General features: G+C 44.2%; 1 protein-coding gene across 1 annotated transcript in view; it reads right to left on the reverse strand.

Moving 5' to 3' along the window:
- LOC141005594 (zinc finger SWIM domain-containing protein 6-like) overlaps positions 1–25,340 on the reverse strand; it is a 42,589-nt gene that overhangs the window by 4,419 nt on the left and 12,830 nt on the right. The window contains exons 2-13 of the mRNA XM_073477507.1: positions 13,163–13,519; positions 11,543–11,691; positions 11,282–11,432; positions 8,432–8,611; positions 7,080–7,256; positions 6,852–6,998; positions 5,740–5,886; positions 4,200–4,460; positions 3,615–3,750; positions 1,842–1,999; positions 947–1,110; positions 782–863 (exon numbers count right to left, since the gene is read on the reverse strand). Coding sequence (XP_073333608.1) covers positions 782–863; positions 947–1,110; positions 1,842–1,999; positions 3,615–3,750; positions 4,200–4,460; positions 5,740–5,886; positions 6,852–6,998; positions 7,080–7,256; positions 8,432–8,611; positions 11,282–11,432; positions 11,543–11,691; positions 13,163–13,519 — 2,109 coding nt within the window. The remainder of the gene's footprint in view (positions 1–781; positions 864–946; positions 1,111–1,841; positions 2,000–3,614; positions 3,751–4,199; positions 4,461–5,739; positions 5,887–6,851; positions 6,999–7,079; positions 7,257–8,431; positions 8,612–11,281; positions 11,433–11,542; positions 11,692–13,162; positions 13,520–25,340) is intronic.

Here is a 25,340-nt window from a genome sequence, read left to right on the forward strand (position 1 = left end):
CCCTCTGGACAGCAGCTTCCTGTCCACTTCAGGGAAACCAGCCGCTGGGTTTCAAGTATTCGAGTCCAAACATGAGGCGCACTTAATCAGCCAGGAGCCAACAATCTTCCATAATCACCTCCCTGACAGTCATTGCTTCGCCCTTCCCTCTCTGCTGCTGGGAGCCCTCAGAAACAAAGTTTGGCCTGATCACCTCAACTGGACATTAAATGCTGAACATTAGAAATGGTTTCAGTGGTTATTTTCCACAGTATCGATGCTTCAGTAGCAGCTGTGCTTCCTCGCCCTCTTCTCTTTGACACACGTTATTTTTAAAGGCCTGATAAAAGCTAATGTTGAGATATTTAATCTTTACTGCAGAGTCATTCTGCTGTTCTCTGCTACCAGCCAAGAGACGCCCTGCCTCCGTGTCCTGTTACAGCCTTCATATATTTATTTTTAAAGGTGCAGTATGTAATAATTTAAGTTTAAATTACATACATGTTGTGAATGCAGTGTTGACGTTGCACCAATGTGTCTATGTCTGCAGAAGTTAGCATGCTAACCAGCTCCCCGGCCTGCCCTGTCTTGTAACACCTCTGCAGGCTCCCAGTCCAGACTTCTAGCTGCACTGCTAACTGAGCTAACGTTCTAATGGCAGCTACAGCTAGCAGCAGTTAGCAGTCGCTCCGGTGATGTACCCGCCCCTTATTTGTCTGGTGTATGAACGACCCGTGACGGCTGCAGGGTCACAGCCAGATGTGAGTGGGTTTCAGGGACCAGAGGGAAAAAACAGACTCACCAGCTTCAGTCGCACAAGTGACCAGCCACCGCACCATCTCTCTCCTCCGCCAGTTCAAGGTGGACAGCGTCATTCTCATCACCTGTACGAAACACCATGTTAGCTCTGAATCTGCCCGACACGTAGGATGAAATGTGTGTGTGTGTGTGTGTGTGTGTTGTGTACCTGAAGACCCAGCTCCAGGGACACTTTGAGCAGCGTGATGTCCGGCAGGCTGTCCATGAGGGTGGCGATTTTGAAGGCATCCTGGGCCAGTTTGAAGATGTGTGAGGCGGAGTGGATGTTCTTCTGGATGGACTCTAACACTGTTTCTAGCTTACGAGCGTCGCCTGGTCACAGAGCAGAGGTTCAGATTTAACAGGCATCATTTTGTTAAACTGGATTATTGTTTGTTTACATTCAACAACAGAATTGAATTGGGGCAATTTCCAGCCTTGTGTGTGGCGACAGAAACCGGATATTTCTGACAAGAAGTTTGAACATCTCCAGCTGTTTTTTTGTAGCGACAAACCCAGGTGTGTTTAACAAGGTCTCTGGACAATTTTCAGTCTTGTGTGTGGCGATAAAAAAACAGATATTTTTGACGGTGAAAAACTGTTTTTAACAAGGTCGCTCCGTCTTTGTGGGCGACAAAACTGAATAGTTTTGATGAAAACTCAGGACACCTCCAGCTGTGTTTTGTGGTGAAAAACAGGCTGTTTTTACCGAGATGTTGGGACAATTTCCAGCCGTGTTTGTGGCGACAGAAATGGGAAGTTTGAACATCTCCAGCTGCATTTGTGGCGACAAAACGGGATATTTTTGACGAGAAGTTTGAACATCTCCAGCTGTTTTTAATAGCTACAAAACCAGGTGTGTTTAACAAGGTCTTGGGTCAATTTCCAGCTGTATCTGTGGTGACAAAGGAGACTTAAAGGAGACCTCGGGCATCTCCACACAGGTATTTCAAGACAAAACATGATCTTTTCCTCGTCCTAACCAAGTGGGTTTTTAACCTAAACTTAAAAGACACGTTGCAACATAAAGAAATGTGAAAGCAGGATTGTAAATGTCCATGTACCTTTAGCAGCAGTGAGCATGGTGGAGGCCAGTTCACACTGTTGGGTCTCTATGTGGCTGAGAGTGAACCAGCGAGGGAGGCGATTGGGCACCACTGACACTATGTGGTGAGGCCGAGACAGGTCACCGGACGGGGCCGTGGACTCCAGGACCGGCAACCTGAGCACAGAGAGAGAAAAAAAACGATTGGACTTGATTGGACAAAAAGACACAGGAAGTGATGTGTCCACTCAGAGGAACATTTCATGAAGGTAAAGAAGTTATCAAGGTGAAATTTTCCTTTTACAGCATCAATCAATATTTTCTCGACTCAGGTGGATCTTTGCCTCGGGCCATGAGCACCGAGGATCAGGACGAGTCCAAAAGAAACAGCTCAATTCCTTTTTCCTCTAAACACGCTCCTGTCATATCCAGTTACAGCTGCCGTCTGTCGTCTAATATTCCTCTTTTCTAATTCAAGCCCGAGATTAAAAAATATAGAGAGAGAGATTCACATATGATGAAAATCAAAAGGGTTTAATTTGGGCGAGAGGAAATAAAGTTTCGTAACACCCGTGGCGGTCAGGGAGGAAACCAACAGCATGTATTTATTATTAACACATTTTTATAAAACTCGTTTTCAGCGGCGTTGAATTATTTAGTGAATATTCCAGCAAAAGGAGGTTTTGTCATTAAACAGCGCCCCAGATAGCTCCTAAATCTGCCTCTCTTCCTCTCTGTCTCTGCAGCCGGGACACACAAACCAGATGACATTTAAAGAAAGCAGAAGAGCCGGTTCACATTCGGTCCGATGAGAGCGGCCCCTCTTTATTTCTGTTTCCTCCTCTCACCACTTAAAGTACGTCTTCTACCCTCCACCTCGGCCCGTTCTGACTAAAACTGCATTTTTCTTGCCCCCAAAATTTACCCAGATGCTTCCAGATCCTGTAGATCTTCTGTAAAGCAACGATCACTTGTCTTAACGACCAATAACTCTGTTTCTCATCAGAAACAGAGTTATTTATTTACATTTATTAATCCCAGCGTTTATAAAAAAAACGCTCAATATCGACAAATCACCGACACCAGAAAGTTTTAAACCACAGGCCGGTGCTCGTGTGACGTGCGCTCTCATTCTGTGCTTTTATAATTATATTATTTATAAATTATAAACACAAACTTGACATGATGGAGGAAACAGCTCTGATAATTAACCAAACTGTGTGGCAGTAAAATTAAGAGGGACTTTCTGTTGCTTCTACAAGGAGTTTTTATGGTTATTAATTTAATAATCCAGATAATGTATTAATATCTGTACTCAGGATGAAGGAAAGTCCTCGTCAGGGTTCCCACTCGTTTCTAGAGATCACGTTCCAGGACTTTTCCAGGACGATCTGATCGAGCTGGTACGACAGACAGGGAGCGCACTCGTACACCAATATGTTCCTTAATTAATCAATTTATAACCCCAATGTCTTGTTCTCTTGTGAATTACAGTTTTATCCACTGCTGCCCGAACATGTAACTGAATAACATGAACACCTGTAACCAAAGGTTGCTTTCATCCAGAGCAATAATAAATATGCAAAAGAAAAATAAGACAAGTCTCCTAAAACAAACAACTAACCGGTTTCCTTTTAGGAAACATCTACGTTTTTTTGTAACACTCTACAGTAAAGTACTTACCATACTGTACTGTGTAGTTTAAATAATGTTTCTGTAAACTGTTTTCTAATAAATAATAAAAACAACATCTTCTACGGAAACAGTTTAAGACGAGGTCGGGTCGACTCACCGCATGGCCCTCAGTGCAATTTTGTACGCCAGCTCGGCGTCATGAGGTAGCAGGGAGGTGAAGAGATACTTGGCAAAGGTGTGCATGGGGACGCTTTCTCTGTAGAGCAACTCCCCCAGACCGCTGTAAGGACCAGCTGCAACACAAACATCAGAGATCAGGTCAGTGAAGGCACCACAGAGAGGCCAGGTTAGTGAGATAACGTCCTCGTCTGAGAGGGTCACAGAGTCTGATAGCAGAGATCAGTCACCTCATCACAGTCCTGAAACATCACGTGAGGAGACGTCACAAGAAGGAGAGAATGACTTTCATCTAAATTATTATTAATTAAATGAGTTATTTGATATCAATATCACAGATATCAACCTTACTTCATCTCTTAATAAATGTATGAACACTCAGCACCAAACATTCTGCTTCCTGCTGAAGACAAATGTTTTTCTTTTATTCTTTCTTCTTCTTTCTTTTAAGTATTTCTGACACATTTATTAGAGAGTTTGGAGAGTTACACACATCTGAGCATTCGGCTTCTCCTGTGAGAACATTTTTACAAACTAAACACAGCAGTGTTTGAGTTTCACTCACCGTCGAGCAAGAAGACGGCTTGTTTCCGGAAGATCTTCACCAGCGTGTCGTCTAAATCCACTTCCTGTAGCCTGGCCAATAGCTGCTCTTCGTTGCGACACACTTTCTCCTGGGCGTAGAGGCCGTCCGGCATCACCCTCTGCTGCCCTAAACCGATCAGAGCCGTCTCCACGGCCAGCGACACGAACGACTCCCCTTCCTCCAGGAAACGCTGCGCCGGCAGGACGGGATGCTCCGCCCTCCGACCCGAACCCGGCGAGCCTGAGGGTGACGCAGAGAGAGAGAGAGGAGGGAGACAGCGTGAGGGATGACTCAGGGAGGAGTATTGATAAATCTATTGATCTATTTGTTCACTCTGGTGTTCTCTCTTCAGTCTGTTCTCCTGAGGGACGTAATCATGTGTTTTAATGGCTTAATGATGTCTGGGCAGACCTCACAGCTGCTCCCAGGAGGGTTACCAGTCCCTAATGAATACACACACACACACACACACACACACACACACACACACACAGACACACACACACACAGACACACAGACACACACACACACACACACACAGCAGAGTGCTCGCGGTCTTAATTGAAAACTTTCACAACTTCCTCGCTGCAGAGTGTAACTGAGACCAGCCGACGATCCTCTCTGACTGAAGTATGTTGAAGTTCGTCGAGCTGAGCTCTCTGCATAATTAATGCATTTTAATTGGAGTGTTTTTCCTGCTGCATTTCTTATTCATGAGCTGTTATTGGTGGATGACTGCGGGCCGATCAGCACGTCTGTGTCATCGCCGCTGATTGCAACCTGAGGGCCTGCAGCTCCGACAGGAAGACACAATCACTGCAGAGTCAATGTTTGTCTGCTGTGTCTGTCAGGGCTGGAAAGTACCCGAGTACATTTACTCTATTACTCTACCTCAGAGCCATTTTGAGGTTTTTCATTTTGCTTCTTTACACTTCAAGAAATATTGTTCTTTTTACTTGACTGCAATCTTTTGAGCTTCGTTTCTGATCTTACACCAGAAACGAGGTTATGAAATAAAAACACATTGTTAAAGATTAAAGGATAAGTTCACACTAAAATAAGGCTGCAGAATAAACTGTTTCAGCATCGACATCACGATGTGCAGATTAACTCAAAAGATGTCACGCTACAATATTGATTAATTGTGTCCGATTTAAGCGTTCATGGGCGAAATCACCCCCAACCACTCTGGATTGATTATTTCTAAAAGGAGCTGATCAAAGTATCTGATGAAAAGTCCTCTTCCTCCTCTTCAGTCATTATCTTTTGTTTTTTACGCTACTTAAAAAACATTTAAGAGCTGAAGACGTCCGCCTTCGTTGGAAAATATCGCCTGACATTATAATAATAATTATAATCTTAAGATCCAATGTTCATTAACGTGGCACGTCGCACCGGTCTTCATGGGTTAAACCTGTAGACCTTCAGAAGGATTCTGGATGCAGGACTTTTATTCGTCCTGCAGTATTTCTACTGTGTTGTTCTGGTACTTTTACTTCAGCATCTGTGTTTCTGTACCTGAGAAGTCGAGCAGGACCGCGGCTCCGTCCTCGCTGCCTCGCCCCGTCTCCATCAGGGTGCTGAACAGGGTGCCGATGGGGTCCAGAGGGTGGCCCACCCAGCCCTCCAGGTTAGTGACTGAGGTGACGCCTTTATGGAGCAGCTCTGCAGTAACACACACATTTTAACTCTTGTTCTAACAGTCACTTTGGTTAAAGACTGATGTAAAACCGCCAGGAACTATAACACCTACAAATACATATTAAGTACATACATGTATTGACATTTATATCACATATTTCTGGCTCTATATGACAATAAAACCCAGTAATGAAATCCAATAATTAACCCGACCTGGACCCAGATTAACAGCAGGAAACTGAGGAATTAATTTACCCGTTAAACAAGAATTAATTTAATTTGAGTTCATGCTAAATTATGAGTTAATGAGCTTGTACATTAGCCCTTCTCAGACAGAGGTTCTGCCAGCAGCGCCGGCATAAAGCCGCTCCGGTGTGTCGTTTCATACAGCATGCCGGGTCCAAAAGACTGAAAGGGGCATTAAGCTGGATTTAAACAGCCTCCTGCAGAACGATCACACTGTCACACTGCTGTAGTTACGAGATGTTAACGTCTCCCAGCAACCGACAAGACACTCAGCGAAGGTGTTATGAATCACAAAACATGTAAAATAATATCTGTAGTTTTGTAGATCCAGTCTGGGTGAGATTGTTTCCCCAGTTTGTGTGTTTTCTCTCCTCACTGTCGTGCAGCTCCGAGCACATTTCTTTTGTTTATTTGCTGTTTTATTCCCTGAAACATCATCTTAAGAGCTACTTCTGTGAAGGAATACGACATTTCTAAGATCCAACTGTAAATCTAACTTTATTATCTGTAGCTGACAAAAGTGTCCTGGATGAAATCAGGAAAATTTACAGTCCCAGTGTTAAATGTTTGGATTTGTTCCTGGATGCTTCTTTTCAGCTTTTTTTCAATGGAGTTTTGAATGAGATATGAAATAGGAACTACAGAGTAAAAGATTAAATCATGCTGGAGTCGTCCTTTGAGTGTTAATGTTTTCAGATTCATGCTTTTCATCTCAGCAGCAGCCTGAAGGAGGAGAAACTGACCTTTTTTGTGAGCTCTGAAGAACTCCAGCTGTTTCTGCTGTTGCCTCCGCAGCGTGTTGACGATGGCGATGGCCAGTCTGAGCGCTTCCTTCGGGTAACCGTGAGATCTCAGGGCGTCGACTCGGGCGCACGCAGTCGGGACGTGTTCTGCAGGAGAGGAGAACGGATTTATTAACGACCACCTTTTATTTTTATTTATTTATTTTTAACAATCTCCTGCTCTCTCACCGTGCCACAGGGGCCACCCTCGGGCGTCGAAGAGGGAGCTGTCGAGGTTGTCATGGTAACAGTAGTTGGTGTAGTGGTCCTCGGTGATGATGTGCTGCAGGTGGGGGTCCTGCCAGTGCAGGTCGCAGGCCTCGATCGCCCGCGTGAACACAGTCCGGTGAGGTCGAGTCAGGGAATCTGCGGACGCAAATCGATAAATCCATAAAACCTTCTTAAGATAATTAAGATGCTCATTCTAACTGCAGAACCTGCCTTAGAAACATCACGTTTTTAAGTTTTCCTCAGTGTCAAAGTAATCCAGTCACAGTTACCTGTACATCAACGGGTACACTGGAAACAGGAAGTGCCTATAACTAAATCTGCATACTTTTAATTGTGCTAATCTGCCAAAATATATACAAATATACGCTAAAACACAGGGCATTCTTGTCGTGTTGTCTCCAGTCCACAATCATCAACTCATTCAAATGTAAACACACAGACATGATACACATATTTTAAAATTCAGTTTATCTTACACTTTCAAATGATATCATAATCTGACGTGTCAATCTTAAATAAACGTCTATAAACTTGCTTAGAAATCGCAGGAAAAAAAAGATGCTCCATCTAACTACAGAACCTGCCTTAGAAAAATCACATTTTTAAGTTTTCCTCAGTGTCAAAGTATTCCAGTGATAGTTGTCTGTACATCAATGGGTACACTGCAAACAGGAAGTGCTAATAGCTAATTCGGCATACTTTTAATGGTGCTAATCTGCAGAATGTCAACAAATAAAATGCTAAAACACAGGGCTAAGGTTGTAGCCTAACTATGTGTATTGTAATTCTGAAAAATATAAATAAAAATAAGCCAAATAATGATAATAATGATGATGACAAGAGTGACATATCACTATAATTTAATTGTCTGATTCAGAATGACACCCTCGCCGCAGCCGGATTAAAGAACGTAGATAACACAACACTGCAGCTGCAGTAATAACAGCGCCCGTCTTCTCATTCGAAACAGTTTTATTAGCGCCTGATAGAAACGTTCGTGTGTCTGTATTTTCTCTGATTTAGTGGAAAAAAGCTGCAGGACCTCAACTGTGTTATTAGGCTCATTCTATTAGCCGCACTAAAAAGGTAATAAGGCTTGCAGGCACAGAGATTGAAGGAAGGAGAGTTGATTAAAAGAGAGGGGGGAGGGTGGAGAAAGAAGACTTAACAGGAGGAGGAGGAGGAGGAGGAGGAGGAGGAGAGAAGAAAGAGAAACCTTCTGATGAGAAAAGATGTGAAGCAGAGGAGGATTCGGGGAGTTTAAAGACAGCGAGGTGACGTCTCTCCTTCGTCCGGGGGTGTCATCTCACCTGGGTTGCCGGGAGGGCCTTGGGGCAGAGCGTTGGTCAGATTGGTCAGCTCGCTGCCATGGTTACCGTCCTCCAAGGGGCAGACGTCCACGCTGTTCCACCTGCGAAGCTGTCGAAGCCAGAAACCCTTCTGCTCGGGCTTATAGTGGGGGTTCAGCACGATGCACATCCACAGGGCTCCTGCAGAGACACAACACTCACACTGTCATCCTGCAGCAAAACACACCGTGTGAGAAACACTTTGATCTTTGTGGCAAAAAAAAAACTTAATTTAGCTCCTTAAATTGATGCAAAGTGGAGCTGAATATTGCAAAGTGCTACTAAAGATTATTTTCAGTATTGATTAATCGTTTGGTCGATAAAGTAGATTTAATTTCCTTCTTTCAAACACCAACCAGTGTCCAAAACCCAAACACCTGCATATTCATTATGTTCATTAAGCTGGAAGCAGGAGTGTTACGATTCTCAAAATCCACGGTTCGATTTAATTTAAACATTTTTGTTAGACTGTCACATCTGGGTTTGTAAAGATCAACAGATCATTTTGTCCTGGGGGCTTTTTGCAGGTTAGAATAAGAGAAGTTAAAATAATATTCACTAACATTTCAAACAGACAGAAGCCTTCAGTGATTCGACATTAAACAACAAAAGAGAGAGATTCAGTTTGTTACAAAGTTCAGTTTCTCAAAACTGAACTTAACGAGATAACGAGATAAATAATCCACCATCACGAGGAAACAAAAGGTTGTTCCCTCTCTAACGTTTATTAGATCAGCAGCAAACATAGATGGCGTCTTGACAAGTGTTGCAACTGATTTCTGATGTCAGATCAACGAGCGCTGTTACTGATCGACTTCCTAATTTATATAAATACATTATTAGCCTATAACAGTAGTTTGTCTTCTCTCGGGTAACGAGAGGTTGAAACATGTGGACAGAAACATCGTCTCATCTGCTCCGTCTTCACAAAATATGGACGACTGAATCATTTTTTGTCGTTCACAGCAGCCAGAATGTAAATGCTCTCATATCAAGTCAAAAGGTTAAACATTCATTTATAATAACAGTTCACATGGAAACTTTCACATCAGTCCGCTCGCATGAATATAACGAAGTCTGTTATTCTATGAAAAATGCATAAATAATTTGTGATCTCGAGGAAAACAAATACATTTTGACCTTTTCTCACAGGAGGATCGAGCACATTCGACTAATCTTCGTCTCATCTTTACTTGAATTTTACTTTATTTATTCTGGCTGTTATTTGTTTTTAGTGTTTTTTATTGGAGCTTTGAGCAGTTTTATCATGTTTGTCTACTTAAATCTACCTTCAGGTACGAATAATGAATCAGAACGACCTCTGAAAAGGAAAAACCAGTTACCAGTAAGAGAGCTGGTGATATTTTCTCAGTGATGCAAAACAGCTTTGGGAATAAAGACGGTTTCTGATTCGATATGGCAGCAGATGGCAGATGATCGGCTGCAAACAACGGATATTTTTTCATTATCAATTAATTTTCTTTGTTTATGAAAAAGCAATTAATGACGAGACGTCTTATTTTGAAAAAAAAAACCCTACAGAGATTCAGTTTACAGTGTTTTAAACAAAGAAAAGCAGAAACCAGAAGATTCAATTTGCAGATTAATTTCCTGACAGTCGACTAATTGACTGATCGTTGCAGCTCTTTAAAGAATTGAAGCGCTGATGGTTAAAAAACACAAAGACTGTGGGTGCAAACTAAATAAAATACCAGACGACAAAATGAAACAGGAGAAGAAAAGAAAGGAAGTGAAGTGAGGAGGAAAAGGGAGGACAGGGAGGAGAGGTGAGGGAAGGGAAGGGAAGGGAAGGGAAGGGGGAGGTGGGGGAGGGAGGCTGGAAGGATCGGGGGGGAGGGGACGGGAGGAGAGAGGCTTTATCCTCCGTCTCTTTGTTAGGGCTGCTTCAAGGACAACAGCGAGGAGGGAAAACAGAGCGCCGAGCAGTGATGTCAGACCAGAGTGACGAAACACGGAGCAAGAAGCTTCACAGCGGGCGAAGACAAACAAACAGACGAGGAAGAAGAAGAAGAAGAAGAAGAAGAAGAAGAAGAAGAAGAAGAAGAAGGTGGAGGGGAGAGCTGTAACCTGCTGCTGTTTACACGGTGTGGTTCACAGTCAAACTTATTTTTATGGGATTTTGTTCACAAGTCATTTTTCAGCTGCTGACTGGCTGTTTTATCTTTGACTCTGCACCACATGAGTGAAACACACCAGGGGACGGACGTATGAACGATGTCTACGCACAATAAAACAAACTGGTGTTCATAAAGACAGAATGTGCACCTTCAGACCCGCGTACACACATTTGTCTAGAAGCAGCAGCAGGTGAAATAATGAGCTGGACATGTGGCGGTTTTTTCCCCGTAAACATCTGTCGGCCCGGCTCTGCTCGGTTTGACTCGGCACCGCAGGGTTTTTGCATTTCCACCACAAACTGGGCTTCCTGCTCGGAGATGTGTCTTTAACTAACGCTGCGGGGGACAAAACAACTACGGACCGAACTGTCATGATCCCCCAAAATGGCTCCAATAACTCAGTTACAAACACGTTTCATTTCCTGTTTCTTCACAATAAAAGGCCCCCATTATGTGGTCATTTATAAGCTTTTATTATGAAGCAGAATTACAGGAAATGTTTCACCAGCTGTAACTAAACAGAGGTTTAGGGAAGAAAAATGTAGATCAGTCAATAAAGTCTCAGTTTGTCATCAAACTAATGAAACATCAGACTGTGTGTGTGTGTGTGTGTGTGTGTGTGTGTGTGTGTGTGTGTGTGTGTGTGTGTGTGTGTGTGTGTGTGCGCGCGTACCCAGTTCGTCCCACAGTTGCCTGTACTTGTCCGTCATGGTCGTCCCCTGCTGCCTCCACAGTGCCAGTCTGGGGTCGCCCATGAACTGCTCTGTGATCAGCGTTAACATGCGAGCGCCGTTAGAGTCCCTCATCTTCAGCATCTCTCTCACCTGCACAGACAGGAAGGGGAGGGGAGGGGAGTGGAGAGGGGGATTGTGGGTAAAGGTTGCCGTGCAGCGTCCGCAGCGTCACGTGATTGGTTGGTTTTTTTTGTGGTTACCTTGCTGAACAGTAAGTTGAGCTGCTTCCCCGAGCCGTGGTAGCCGCCCTGGGAGAGAAAGAGCTTGACCTGTTCCTGAACCTGCTCCTCGTCCAGATGCCAGCAGTTCTCATCGTCCACGCTGGCGCCCGCCGTCGGGTCCGGAGCGCCTGCAGCCAACAAAGGAAACCAGTCAGCAAGTCATTACAAGAGCCTCGTTACACTGTTTGATTTAATAGTTTACTGCGTCAGCGGAGGAGGAAGTATTCAGATCGGTTATGTAAAAGTAGTTTACCTTTTACAATAAAACACACATTTCCCTCAAAGTATAAAAAAGAAAATAGGATACGAGAGCTGGACCCCAACAAATAACAATACATACAATAATATTGTCGAACAGAGGAATTCTTAAAAACAAGAACCTTTAATTTGAAAGACACGTAACAGCGCCACCGATATGGTGTTCAGGAGAACCGTCGAGAAACCTGATGTATTGTACCTGAATAAATGTACAGACCCTGAAATAAACATGAATATGAATTTTCCTGCATCAGCAGATAGTTCACCTTTTGCATTAAAGCATTACTGCAGTGCTGGTTAAACACTGATCAATACATAAACTGCAAAATCAGCAACATCACGAGCAGAAGACGTTCGAGTGTCCGATGAGTGTTTCAGTCCTAAAAACGTGAATCAGTTTGGATTTTTCCTCGTCTCAAAGTCACTGAGTTTTTGGTTAAATACCAGAAATAAGGTCTGTGGTTAACACACAAAGCATATTAATATATCAGTAACACTACACGTTTGAATTTAAAAGGCTTAATGTGTCTCAAACGAGTTTCTAAATGAGACTACAGAGGTCGTCGGGGACATTAAACGTCCTCACATCGAACACGGAGACTCATCTGCTCACTAGTCCGTCTTTACAGGCCACTTTAGTTACACACTGTTCTGACTCTGACTTTACAACTTGTACATTGATCAGTTTATAGAAAACCTGGATAGTAATTGTGCAGTAAGACGCTCAGTGGTGGAGACATTTAAGTCATGTGACCGTGATGTCGTCTGTTTGTAGCCTAACATTAGCTTTTTACTGCTAGAGATTTAATTTAAGCTTCAGAAATCACAAAGTGTTGTTCATCTGTGGAGATTATCTGGATGAACAAAACCTGTAAAATGAGATAATGACTGATTTTCTATTTTGGATGAACTGCTCCTTTAATTTTTCTGTTCAGGAACACATTAAGTCTCCTCATTTCACTAATTTCTGCAATGTGTTCAAGGCAAACTTGGCCTGCTGTGTGTGTGTGTGTGTGTGTGTGTGTGTGTGTGTGTGTGTGTGTGTGTGTGTGTGTGTGTGTGTGTGTCTCTAAACAGCTTGTTTTTCCTGAGTCGTCTCTCAGGACAGCAGCCTCCAGCTGGACCTGCACTGGTGCGAAATGAGGAAATCTAACTCAGGTACCTGCACCTGCTTCTGTAGGTGTGTGTGTGTGTGTGTGTGTGTGTGTGTGTGTGTGTGTGTGTGTGTGTGTGTGTGTGTGTGTGTGTGTGTGTGTGTGTGTGTGTGTGTGTGTGTGTTGGTGCATGAGCAGCTCAGCCTGTTCGTCAGATGAAATCACAGACGAACGCCCCTCCACTCACCGTGAACCTGGTTGATCTCGGAGTTCTGCGACAGTATTTCGTCGGCCAGTTTCTGGGCGGTGGGCAGCACCTCGGTGTGATGCACGGTGATCAGGTACTGAACGAACTTCTGCAGCTGATCTCTGTTCATTTGGAAGAGAGTCTCTGAGATGGGCAGGCGCAGTTTGACCTGCTCGGGCTTCCGTACTCTGTACAGCGAGAGCGCCACGACGTGGGCGCAGTAGAAGATGTCCTTGTTGCCGCAGCTGCACGTCACTGCTGTGATCTTGCAGCGGTCGAAGCTGACGCTCACGTTGCAGACGAGCTCGGGCTCCGAGGCCGTGGCAGGTTCTCTGACGGTGCCGCTGAGGTGAAACCCTGCAGAGAGACAGAGGACATATTTATTATATGTTGACGTTGGACGTGGCTAACAACATTAGCACCGAAAAAACTCTCTTTTAGCTCTGTTTTGGTCTCAACCACCAGCTAGTCTCAGCTTTGTCACTAAAAATGGCTGCCTGCTGGGGCTGTGAGACCGATGAGAGCGAGCCGAACCCCAAACAATGAGTTGAAAACAGCAGAGTCGGGTGATGATTGTCTGCAGGATCATCACTGTCAGAACTTTCTATTTGAAATGTTAGTAAACGTGTATTTTTATCCATAAACCGACAGTTTATCATGATATCATGAGTCTCGGGTCAAACAAGCTCAGGACAGAATCAGTGTCAACGTAGTGGAGTTACATTAAGTTGTAAGCTGTAGTGATTTAAACCACAATGTTTTCCTAAACCAAACCAAACTGCGAGCGAAAGGCAAAAGTCATGTTGTGTTGAGAGTCACTTAAAATCCTGATGATGTGACATTTGTTGGAGTCTGAACCACAGGGTTTGTAGGTCAGGACACCTCCGCAGCTCTACTGTGCGTCACTGCAATGCTGTTTTGTCGCAGATTATTGTCTTTAGCAACAAACTGCAGCTTCTGTGATTTGGATACGTTGCGATTTTGATCATATTTCAATAGAAGAAAGTAAAACAAAGACGCAGACAGAGAAAGACCGACGAGTTAAAGGACGGGGAGAGACCCTTATAATCTCATTTCCTTCTCATTTCCCTTCCACAACACCTCCAGTGCTTACCTTCTCTGAACACCTCCACCCTCTGACGGGATCATTCACCGCCGGCAGAGAGACCTGCTATTGTGCAGCGACCCTATGGCCTAAACCTAAATCCTATAGGTGTGTGTGTGTTTGAGGAGGGTAAACATCGGCCGAGACGCAGAGTCCAACGTGGACGTGACCTTAAAGTTACTATTACTGCCCTAACCTGCTCTGGAGCCTCTGACAGGCAGACGAGGAGGAGACACACACATGCTGACGCTGACAGAAACCCGTGACTAATATTGATCTGAAAACACAGCGGCTGCATGTGGGTCCGACCAGATGAGACGGAGCAGAGGGACACGTGTCGGTAAACGATGACTCTGCAGAAAAACTTTATGACTAAACTCCGTCTGTATTGACGAGAAGTCGGACGACTGACAGATACAGATGGTGTCAGACAAACACTGACGCAGACGAGAGTTAATCATCTGTGTTTCGACATTCAGCTCTGAAGTGTTTCTGTTTCTGTATCGAAATGAACCTCCGAGCAAAAACAAGATCATCATCAAGAATATGGTCTATTTCTATATAGTTATTATTAACGCTCTGTCTCCAGATCAGATTTTATGACGTACCTGGATAAAACAGGAAGCAATATGGTAACAAACAAGCAGAGGAACATTCAACTAGCACCAAAGTGCAGCTGAGATCATGAGGATTCAGGAGGACACCGACAGTTTTAATGCATCTTTAAGTTTAGTAAACTAGACGACGCACAGCAGCTGAATGTTTTGCAAATGTTTTAAACCGCAGAAGAGTAGAAACATAGATGGAAGCACCTCAACGCTGTACTCAAAGATCTTCTCCACACATGTATGAAGACGCGTCCGACTCGGCTTCTGCAGAAACAACTACGGCAGATATGCAATTTTTAGAGCCGATATCAGGGAGTGAAAAACTCTGATAACGTCGCGTCGGCCGATATACACACAGTTTTTGCATCGATCCCTCAAACGGATTATGAAACAGTAAACTTCACTGAGAATCTAATAACTATAGATCGAGCATCTTTATCTGCACTGTGTTGTTGCACGCACGCCGATACCGATACATCTGTGGTAGATATGTGTCAAAGGTCACCTGCTCCTTCTGCCTCATTAAACATTACAGAAAGTATGAATGTGCAAAATGTTTTTCACTTCACAGCTGGAGATCTGGTTTCCACTTTGCTCAAAAACCTTCTCATACATGTGTGACACCACATAGCTGACACATATCAGCCCCTGCTGGGTGGAAGAACGCTGTAAACAGAGAAGGTGTTTGTCCGTGTGTGTGTGTGTGTGTGTGTGTGTGTGTGTGTGTGTGTGTGTGTGTGTGTGTGTGTGTGTGTGTCTGTGTGTCTGTGTGTGTGTGTGTGTGGTGGAGCCGAAACACAGCCGAGCAAAAACAAAACACTGCGAGACAACGTGAGAGCGAAACCTGCACAGAGACAGAGCGACCTGCCTGTTCTCAGTGCTGCTTTTCCTGCTGAGCTGACACACAAACACACTGGATCACACTCACCACCACGTCCACATCCTGTCTCTTAAACACACACACACACACACACACACACACACACACACACACACACACACACACACACACACACACACACACACAGACCCAGTTTTGTTGTGTGGTGCTCTCCGTTACGCAGCCCTGCCCCAGTCATGCCTGGCCCACAGCTGAACTACTGACGTAACAGAACGAGAGAGAGTGACTCGAGGAGGAGGAGGACGAGGACGAGGAGGAGGAGGAGGAGGAGGAGGAGGAGGAGGAGGCCGCTGTGCTGCTGGAAAAATCGGTATGCCCTCAGCTGAGTGTGCGAGTGTGTGTGCACATGCAGGAGGAGTGCATGCTTGGCGGCGAGCCAAAGCCCTGAGCTCAGCATTTTGTAATGCACTTCCTCTCTCTGTGTGTCTGCGCCTCACAGCTTGCATAATACAGCGCTGTGCACTGCATAGCAACCAAACTTAACTCCTCCACTCCCGGCGCAGCACGAGATCCAACTCCACACAGATCAGGCTCGTACCTGTGTGTGTGTGTTCGGGGTTAAACCAATCAAATCATCTATTTGAACCTTTTGTAAAAAATCTCTTTTCATCTCATCCACAGATCACTGGTTTTATCATCATCATCATCATCAAATCCTTCCTTAAAAAGATATTTTCACTGCAACAGCTGGAACATCCGGGAGCTCAAACTGCATCAAAGAAAAGTAATTAATAATTAACAGTGCTAATATTAAAAGCAACACAATACTTGTGGTATTTTGGGCTGCAGGTTACGTCCTGCTGGGACAATGATGCAAACAATGGGTTCAGTAAGTGCAACAACACATCGACATAGAAAAGTGAACCAACAACTACTTTTTTTGCCATCACTAACAAAACAACACTCCAGTGTCACAAGTATACGATTTAAAAAGACAGGAGTGTTTTAAAACAACAGCTTGACTTTATCCTGCTGGTTAAACAAATAATAGTCACCAGGAAATAAAGATTTCACAATTCAACACAAAAATACCAGCCTCGGTTTCTCAAATCTGTTCAGAGTGAACCCTCTTCACAAAGCAATTAATAAAGGATCTCTGAAAAAGTAAATGAACGAGCGTCTTGACCGTCGTTGGATTTTCCTCCAGGAATATTTCGTTTCTTGTCAAGAATAAGACGACAGAGCAGATATAATGTGATATAGATGTAATTAGTGAGCTGCAGAAAAGCTCGTATGCAGATTCTGTTAACTTTGGACAGAGCCAGGCTAACTGCTTCCCCCTGTTTCCAGTCTTTGTGCTAAGCTATGCTAAGCTAAGCTAAATGGCCATGCAGACCATGTGAGTGGCACCAATCGTCAAACAAATCATAATTTGCTCAAGTTTTCGCAAAAAAACTAACTATTATGAGACAATCTGCTTTTTTAGCTACTGTAGCTAACAATGCTATTCAATGTTAATACACCAGACTTTTAAAGAGACACTGAACACACTCGCCTGGAAACTGAGGTTTAACACTTAACTCCCAATTAAGCCCGAGGTAGTCGACTTAAGCCGTCTCTATAGGATTCAGAGAGCAGGATGTCTCGGTGCAGAGGGGGAATAACAGGAGGGGGTGTTTTTACGGTCGAAAACAAGTCGAGGACGTTGAAGCCTGTGAAAGAGCAGCAGGTCAGCTCCTTCACGCCAGAGGCTGTGAGCAGCATCGCCCACTGAAACTGCGGCTGCAGGGGGTCATTCTCAGCTACGTGGCCGAAGACACTGAGCTGCATACAAAAGACGACCAGCCACACACACACACACACACACACACACACACACACACACACACACACACACACACACACACACACACACACACACACACACACACACACACACACACACACACACGCACCAGTCAGCCATTCAGGCAGCTCAGCCTCCAAAGCCGACCAGTCAGGCTTAAGTGAGAGCTCCTCAGCCAAGGTGTGCTCGATGTGTGTGTGTGTGTGTGTGTGTGTGTGTGTGTGTGTGTGTGCTTCTGGTGACAATGGGGAACCTAATCTCTCACCCGTGGAGATGCAGTGGCACCTCTGGGGCCGTAGGAAGGAGAAGTAAACAACCAATCAATACTCACGGAGCGCTGATTACCATCTGTCCTTAATGACTGGTTTTAGATCAGCTTTACCAACACAACACTTACACAAGTTAGCAGGTAGCCGCTAATGCTAACTGAGTCCTGTGATTCCAGCAGAGCTGTCGTCAAAAGAGACGAGAATCAGGCTGACCTGTTTTCTGAATATTGATTGGATCGTCTATCGCCATGGGAACTGATACCAGTTATGTAACAACTGAAGTAAAGAGGACAGCCGGGTAGCAAACTGACGGCCCGCTAACTGTTAGCAACCAACCGCAGCCTGATTGAGTTTTGTACGAGAAATGCTCCAAGTGAAGAGATTTTCACGCCTTTCTAAAACCAAAATACAAAAAGGAATGACTCAAATAGTGGGTTTATCTGCTCTTAGCTAAGCTGCAAACGTAAGCTAACTAACTGGATTACTACCTAAGCTAGCCGACTGACGATTCGGTAACCGACAGCAACTAACATCTCAAGCTTTGGAAGAAAAATACGCTGTATGAATAGTTTGAATGGTACATTGCAAAAACAAAAAAGAATGACTCAGATAGTGGGTTTATCTGCTCCAACGTAAGCTGCCATCGTTAGCGCCCAACCAACCACAGGCCTCTAAAACTTTGTTTTTTAACATGTAATAATAACAAATACTGTGTCTGAATAGATTGGAGGGTAGTTTCCTCGTCAATCCTTTCCAAAAATCAAAAACAAAAAGCAATGACTCGGACAGTGGGTTTATCTGCTCCAACGTAAGCTGCAAACGTTAGCATGCCTGGCTAACTGGCTTACTACCTAAGCTGCTACCTAAGACCATTCCCTACTCTGTGTCTGAATGGATCGGATTGCGAGGCCGTCAAACTCACAACCTGCAGCAGTGACCTCACCGAGCTTTACTTCCAAGGCCAAGAGTTAGTGTACCATTAGCTAGCTGGCTACAGCTATGAGTGGATGTGGACCCTAAATGTAAATGTGAGTTATAAATAGTTTTCATTACTTTCATCACTATGAACTCTGAGTGAAAAGTCTGCCACTGTTATCTTTGTAAACTGAGGGGGACGGGGCTTAGCGAAAGGTCACCTGGGCTTAGCCACGAGCTAACACGGTAATGAGTTGAAGGAAAGCGGGGTTCTAGTGTGTGTGTGTGTGTGTGTGTGTGTGTGTGTGTGTGTGTGTGTGTGTGTGTGTGTGTGTGTGTGTGTGTGTGTGTGGTAAGGAGCTGGAGGACGCACCTCCACACAAGCTCAAAATGAGGTCAATGAGGATTTGAGTTAACTGGGTCGTCTGCGTTCCTCTTAATCGCCAACAGCTTCTTACGCTACGAACGTACTAATCAATGCTCTCTGTGCTCTCTCTCACACACACACACACACACACACACACACACACACACACACACACACACACACAGACCATAAATAAACCTGTCACCATTTATTTTTCTAAATAACTCTGCGCTCCTCTCTCCTGTGTTTGAAACAGACCTTCTAGAAATAAACAAACTGCAGTGAAATACTACGGGGAGGACGGTTTCCTCCTCGACCAGCCGATCCGTCAGAAAAACAAAGAGGCCTTTACATCACGTTGGACACGGTCTCATCATTGAGAGAAAGTTTAGCTCTTAAAGCAAAAATTGACACAGACGACCTCTTCAAGATCGTCTTTTGAAGCAGGATCGACCTAAAGACCTTCATCATGTCGGCCGATTCTCCACGAAGCCGCCGACACACAGAGAGCTTTCAGCTTCCAGGGGCCCCTGGAGTTCAGGGCCCTCGGGGGAAGTCACCCTCACTAATTCATCCTTGGCTTTAACGCGCTGCTGAAACAATCAGATACAGGACGCACATGTGACCACACTGTGTGGACACATGGATCAACACACACCAGAACAGACAGTCGCTCCAACACAGGGACTATATTGTTCTGACAGCCAGCGGTGGAGGAAGGACTCAGATCTCTTACTTAAGTAAAAGTACTGCCATACTATTACTGTATTATTACTACTGATACCTTCATGTGTGATTTGCCATGTACTGTTGCAGTTGATCCAGGTGGAGCTGATGTCATAAATTGATTTGAAAAGGCGTTAATTAAAATCTTCACTGCAGCTGCTGAGCTAAAAGCGCTAAAGAAAACCCCGTCTGAAGCTCGCGAATATCATAAAAAGCTGCTCAGATCTTCGGGCTTTTATTTTGAACAGGAAATGCACACGGAGCCGTCACGGCAGCGACGGTAACACATTGATATTTGACGAGGTGGAAAAAGGCGGGCGGAGGTTTCTGCAGATTAATTGACCTGGTGTGGCGCCATGAACGCAACGCCAGTTTGGCAATGTTTCAGGTTTAAGGAGGATTTGACTGAGGCTACATGTCGTCTGCCGTAACCACATCACACATCTGGTGACGCCCCCCTCTAATTTAACCTAATGTAACCAGGTTATAATTATATTAACAAAACAAAGAAAAACACGCAAATAAAATCACATATAAATAAAAATACTGCCGTACTGGCGAGCTGACCGGCTCTTTCTTATTCACATTTCCTCCCCGTCAGCACTCATCCTCTCACTCTGGTAGTGACGGGTTGTGCTTGCAGTTGCCTCACAGTCACGTGGCGACAAATGATTTGCGTGCTCCATTATCACGGGATGTGATAGCCAGGGCGTTTTCACTATGTGCCGTCAAGTTGGTTTGCATTTTATGACGTTTTATCAAACTGAGATGTTATTGCTATATTGCTATGTGTTATCGCCCAGGCCTACAGTCATCTCTTGTGATATTTGTGCAGGACAATATCGTGATAGAAATTCTTCCTGAGACTTGGATTACGCTGTATGAAGCCATTTCATGTTTTTTGTTGTTGTTTTTTCCGTTTTAAATCAAGTCTCCAATCAATGCTACGACGCTGTTTTACTGTGAAGCTCCAGAAATGTTTTGTGGACGACGAGACTTCACCTGACTTTCCATCAGCGTGGAGGTGAGGAGATGATGACTGGATTTTCATATTTGGGTGAACTGTTCCTTTAAGCATTTTCCAAACATTCAGGACTTCTATGATCCCCGGCTGCTGCTCACAGCAGGTACAATCACACATGTTCAGGGTAAATCGTGTGTTAATGACGGAGCGACTTTGAGTTCAAATTGTGCTCTAATTTTAGCAGAACTGAGGAAACAGCCAGTTCACATTCGGCCCCCTGACAGCTGCAGCTCCTCCGTGGAGGATCATGGTCAGACACGTACAATCTCTCCAGCGTTTTGACGTCAGTGTGCCTTTGCTAAGACAAATAACAGCCATCAGAGGCTTCACAACAAGCTTCTAGAGGGACAGAGGAGGATTTTCCACCCCCCTGTCTCTCCCTCCATTTAAAAGCATTTGTTTGAGTGCTGTCTGTTCCCGATGTGCTCACTGAAAGTCATTTGTTTAGCCTCTGAGGACCATCAGCAGGCCAGCCAGAGCCTCTCCTCTCCAAATGCATTTGTTCCCACTCCTGAGATACAGCACGGTCTCCACAGAGAGCCGCGCTGCCGCCGCTAATGAGCGCAGGAATCCCATATAGACAGAAATAAAATCAAATAAAAGCTTTTAGTGTTTGCTTACATGTTGATCTGATTGTAGTTTATTAAATGTTGTTTTCCAAGACGTGAGCGGTGTTCGGTACTGATGTCAATATTCTCCGAGTCGGTTTGACATCGTGAGTCAGTTCTTGCCGAGAGTTTGATGAAAAGATCGATAGAACAAGAGTTGCAGTGACATGACGGCTTTTAAGTATAACGTAATATATAAAAATGGACCGTTATCATTCTGTGTCCATTATCTGCTGTACTAAATTCTACCACGAGTGTTATTGTAATATATACATCAAGTCAGGACATAATATGTGGAGGATTTCATCCCTCAGAGACGGTTAGCATACCGTGAAAATCTCATACCGCTGCAACCCTAGAAACCACTCGTGTGCATCACATATGAAGCAGGAGGCGATTAGCTTAGCTTAGCATAAAGACTGGAAACAGAGGGAAACCGCTAGCCTGGCTGTGTCATAATATCTTGTTTGTTTAATCTGTACGATAAACAAAGTGTAAACACACCAATTTTTGGTCTTTCAGGTGTGATGTGCCGGACTATTTCTTGGCCGGAGGCAGTGACTTGCAGCCAGGCTAGCTGTTTTCCCCTGCTTCCAGTCTTTACATCAAGCTAAGCTACACTAAGCTAAGATAACTATCTCCTGGCTCCAGCTCCATATTTAATGGATTAACATGAGAACAGTATCAATATTCTTCTCTCAGTCTTAGCAAGAAATGTGGACCTTTTCTTAAACGCACAATATGTCACTTGTGTCCGAGTCGAGTTCAGATCCAGACCTTCAGGAGGAACAAACACCAGGAGTCTGATCAGATTCTGCTCTGATCCGGAGCCGTTCACTGACAGACGGAGAGCTCAGAGATTAACTTTTAAACTTCTGGGATTAAACAGTGGATTTATCTTCACTCCTGTTTATCAGCCTGACTGCAGCAGTGATCCGGAGGTGACCTCCATTGTCGGGTGTTTCTGTTCTGTAATGTTGACTGCTGACTGGAGCTGGAGGGGAAATGGACTTTACTTCATGAACGTAACGTTACAGAGAGGAGACAGAACCAGAACCAGAACCAGAGTCTCTGCTGAGTGCTGAGCTCAGTCAGAGTTGACCTGAATTCAGAGAAGACACACAACCTCTGTGGGGGCGTTACTCGCTAGTTTACAGCTAATATACGGTAGAATAATCCGGCTGTTTGAGGCGAATTGACACAAATAATCCTGCGGTTAAACTCGATTCGCTGAACAACGACCACTGCTGATGAAAAAAGTTGTTTGTTGAACCTCCTTCCTCGCTCTCTGACTCTCTCTTGGAAGTTAAAGCGTCCGAACGAAAAGCACCGTTACTTTAAGTAAACCTGTGGCTTTGGGATTATTCTAATAATAATGTAATTATAAATATATAAGACGGAAAGAGCTGCTTTGATTTCATTTTACTTTACTGTCTGGAGCGCTGAAGGACAGGCTGACGGTATTTGACGTCCTGAGCTTCAGTTAGCTTTGACCACAAATGTCCTTCAGAGGGAGACTTTTTACTCTGATACTCTGAGTACATGTCAGAGCCTGTACTCTATTACTTTTACTGGAGTAAACAAGTTGAATCAGTGCTTCTACTTTTACCAGAGTCTGTTTTTACACAAGTATCTGAACACACCTGCTGTACGTTGCAGCACGAACCAACAAAAGCTTCTCTTGATGAGCACCAACGTGACCTTTAACCTCTCAACTGACACCAGTTGAAAGTCAGAAAACAGCCCGACATCACCAGCGTTAAAAAGAAATCAGAGTACACATCATTGTTTTCACTTTCTTTTAAAATTCTAGGAACGTTTGCAACCGTAGCAACACCAGTGACGCCTGTGGTAAAAGGACCGATCGGATTGGACCAACCCCTTCCAGTAAGTGTATGTTCATGTCTTCACATTCACACACTGTATTTGCATACATGTATTAAAGTGAGACCAGAGAGAAGTCATAACGTGAGAACCAAACGGTGACTCAGAACATCTCGCTGAATAATTACGATCCGTGTTCTCAGAAACGAATTCAGAGAAGCTGAAGTGTTGGACTTACATTAAGTTATCATGAATAATGTTTCTTGGTCTGAGCTGATAGTGTTTGTGTAAACTCTATCTGAAGTTTGCACGAGCTTGACTGTGTGTCCAGGGTGTTAATAACTTCTTTTTAAAATTAATTTGGGATCTCGGGGCTTCTGGAGGTTTAGATAATGCCGGAGGAGCTGTATGGAGCCACTTTATGTTTTCTGTTGGTTGTTTTTTAACATTTTAAATCAAGTCCCCAGCTGCTTCAGTTGTTTAGGAGAATGCTGCGATGCTGTTTTGCTGTGAAGCTCCAGAAATGTTTTTGTGGATGACGAAACTTCACCTGAAATTTCCATCAGCGTGGAGGGAGGAGGAGATGATGACTGAATTTCCATGTTTGGGTGAACTGTTCCTTTAAAAAGCACACGGCCCAGCCAACAGCTCCAGATACGTTTAAAGCCGCCTTTGGCTTTTGTAAAATCACCAACAATCACATGGGGTGTGCATGCGTTTGTTGAGCAACGGGCCAGACGACATTATCTGGGCTCGTCTTTGTCTGCAGCCGCCTGAGCGCAGCCGTTTAACTGTCAGCGTGACGTCGTAACGGCGTGTCTGTAGGAGGAAGGAATACTTTCCTACAGCGTCACGGAGGAGGAGGGGCCCCTCGCTGTCAAAACAGGATGCAGGTCACACCATATCACAGCAGAGCATCAGAGCAGCGTTACACACCCTCAGCCGGCTCTCTGTTTGGGCTAAACAGACGATTCAGCTCGCTCAACATCTTTGGGGAAAGAGGCGCTCTGTGTAAACAAGCAGGTGTGACCGGACTGGAGGAGAAACTACAACACACTCCTCGTTCAGTCCTCCTCCTCCTCCTCCTCCTCATCATCACCATCAGTCTGCTCTGTACACTGTTTCTCTGCTGTTATCAGCCGACCAGCTCCTCTCCTCACTGCATCTCATTGACCAGCTGGAGCTGCCTTCCTGTTCAGCTGCCATGTGATTCATCATGTCCGATCCACACACACAAAACAAAATGATGGCCATGATTACACCAACAGGCAGCTCCAACTGACCGATGTTCATCTTTCTTTCTCACTCTGGTAGATAATACGGATGATCACGTGCGTCCTCTTTCAAAAGACATGAATGACTTCAAAACTGTTTATTTTATCAGAATGAAGATTTCTTTGTTCGGCACAATGAATAAGAGAAAACGCTTCATAAAAAACAAAAGAAAAACCATCAACAACTTTTCACTGTTTTTGAGAAAAGATCAATCTGAGGGTTCATGAGATGATAAATGGGAGAGGAAAGAAGAAAGAATACAAGTTTATGGTACAAAAATGTCTCAGACTTCACTAATCTTTGTGTTTTTTGCAAAATGTTGGGTAATTTTACCTGTTTAGTCTGAATAAATGATCAAATGAGGAAATATTACCAACCAACCAACCAATAAAGGAACAAAACAACCAACAAATCAACAAAACAACCAACCAACCAACCAAACAACAAACCACTCCTTGGTGAAAGTAATTAATACTTAAGTCTAAAGAAATAACTCTTACAAACTGTAATGTGATCACTGAGATGTCAAATAAATCGGCTACGACGGACAGAGAGATCACTTTTTGTGAAAACAGCAAAAATGCATCATAGACTTATTTCCTAATATCTCTAATACCGACAGCACGACCAGTAACATCAAACCTGATCGATACTACATCGTTAATAGTTTAGCTTCACGGTCTTTTTCATGCTGGGTTTCGATACACATCCATAACACAAAGTAGTTCAAACTGTCTCCACCTCGAGCAGCTCCAACACTAAAATACATC

The sequence above is a fragment of the Pagrus major genome, chromosome 12 (assembly GCF_040436345.1).
Source record: "Pagrus major chromosome 12, Pma_NU_1.0".
NCBI classification, from domain to species: Eukaryota; Metazoa; Chordata; class Actinopteri; order Spariformes; family Sparidae; genus Pagrus; species Pagrus major.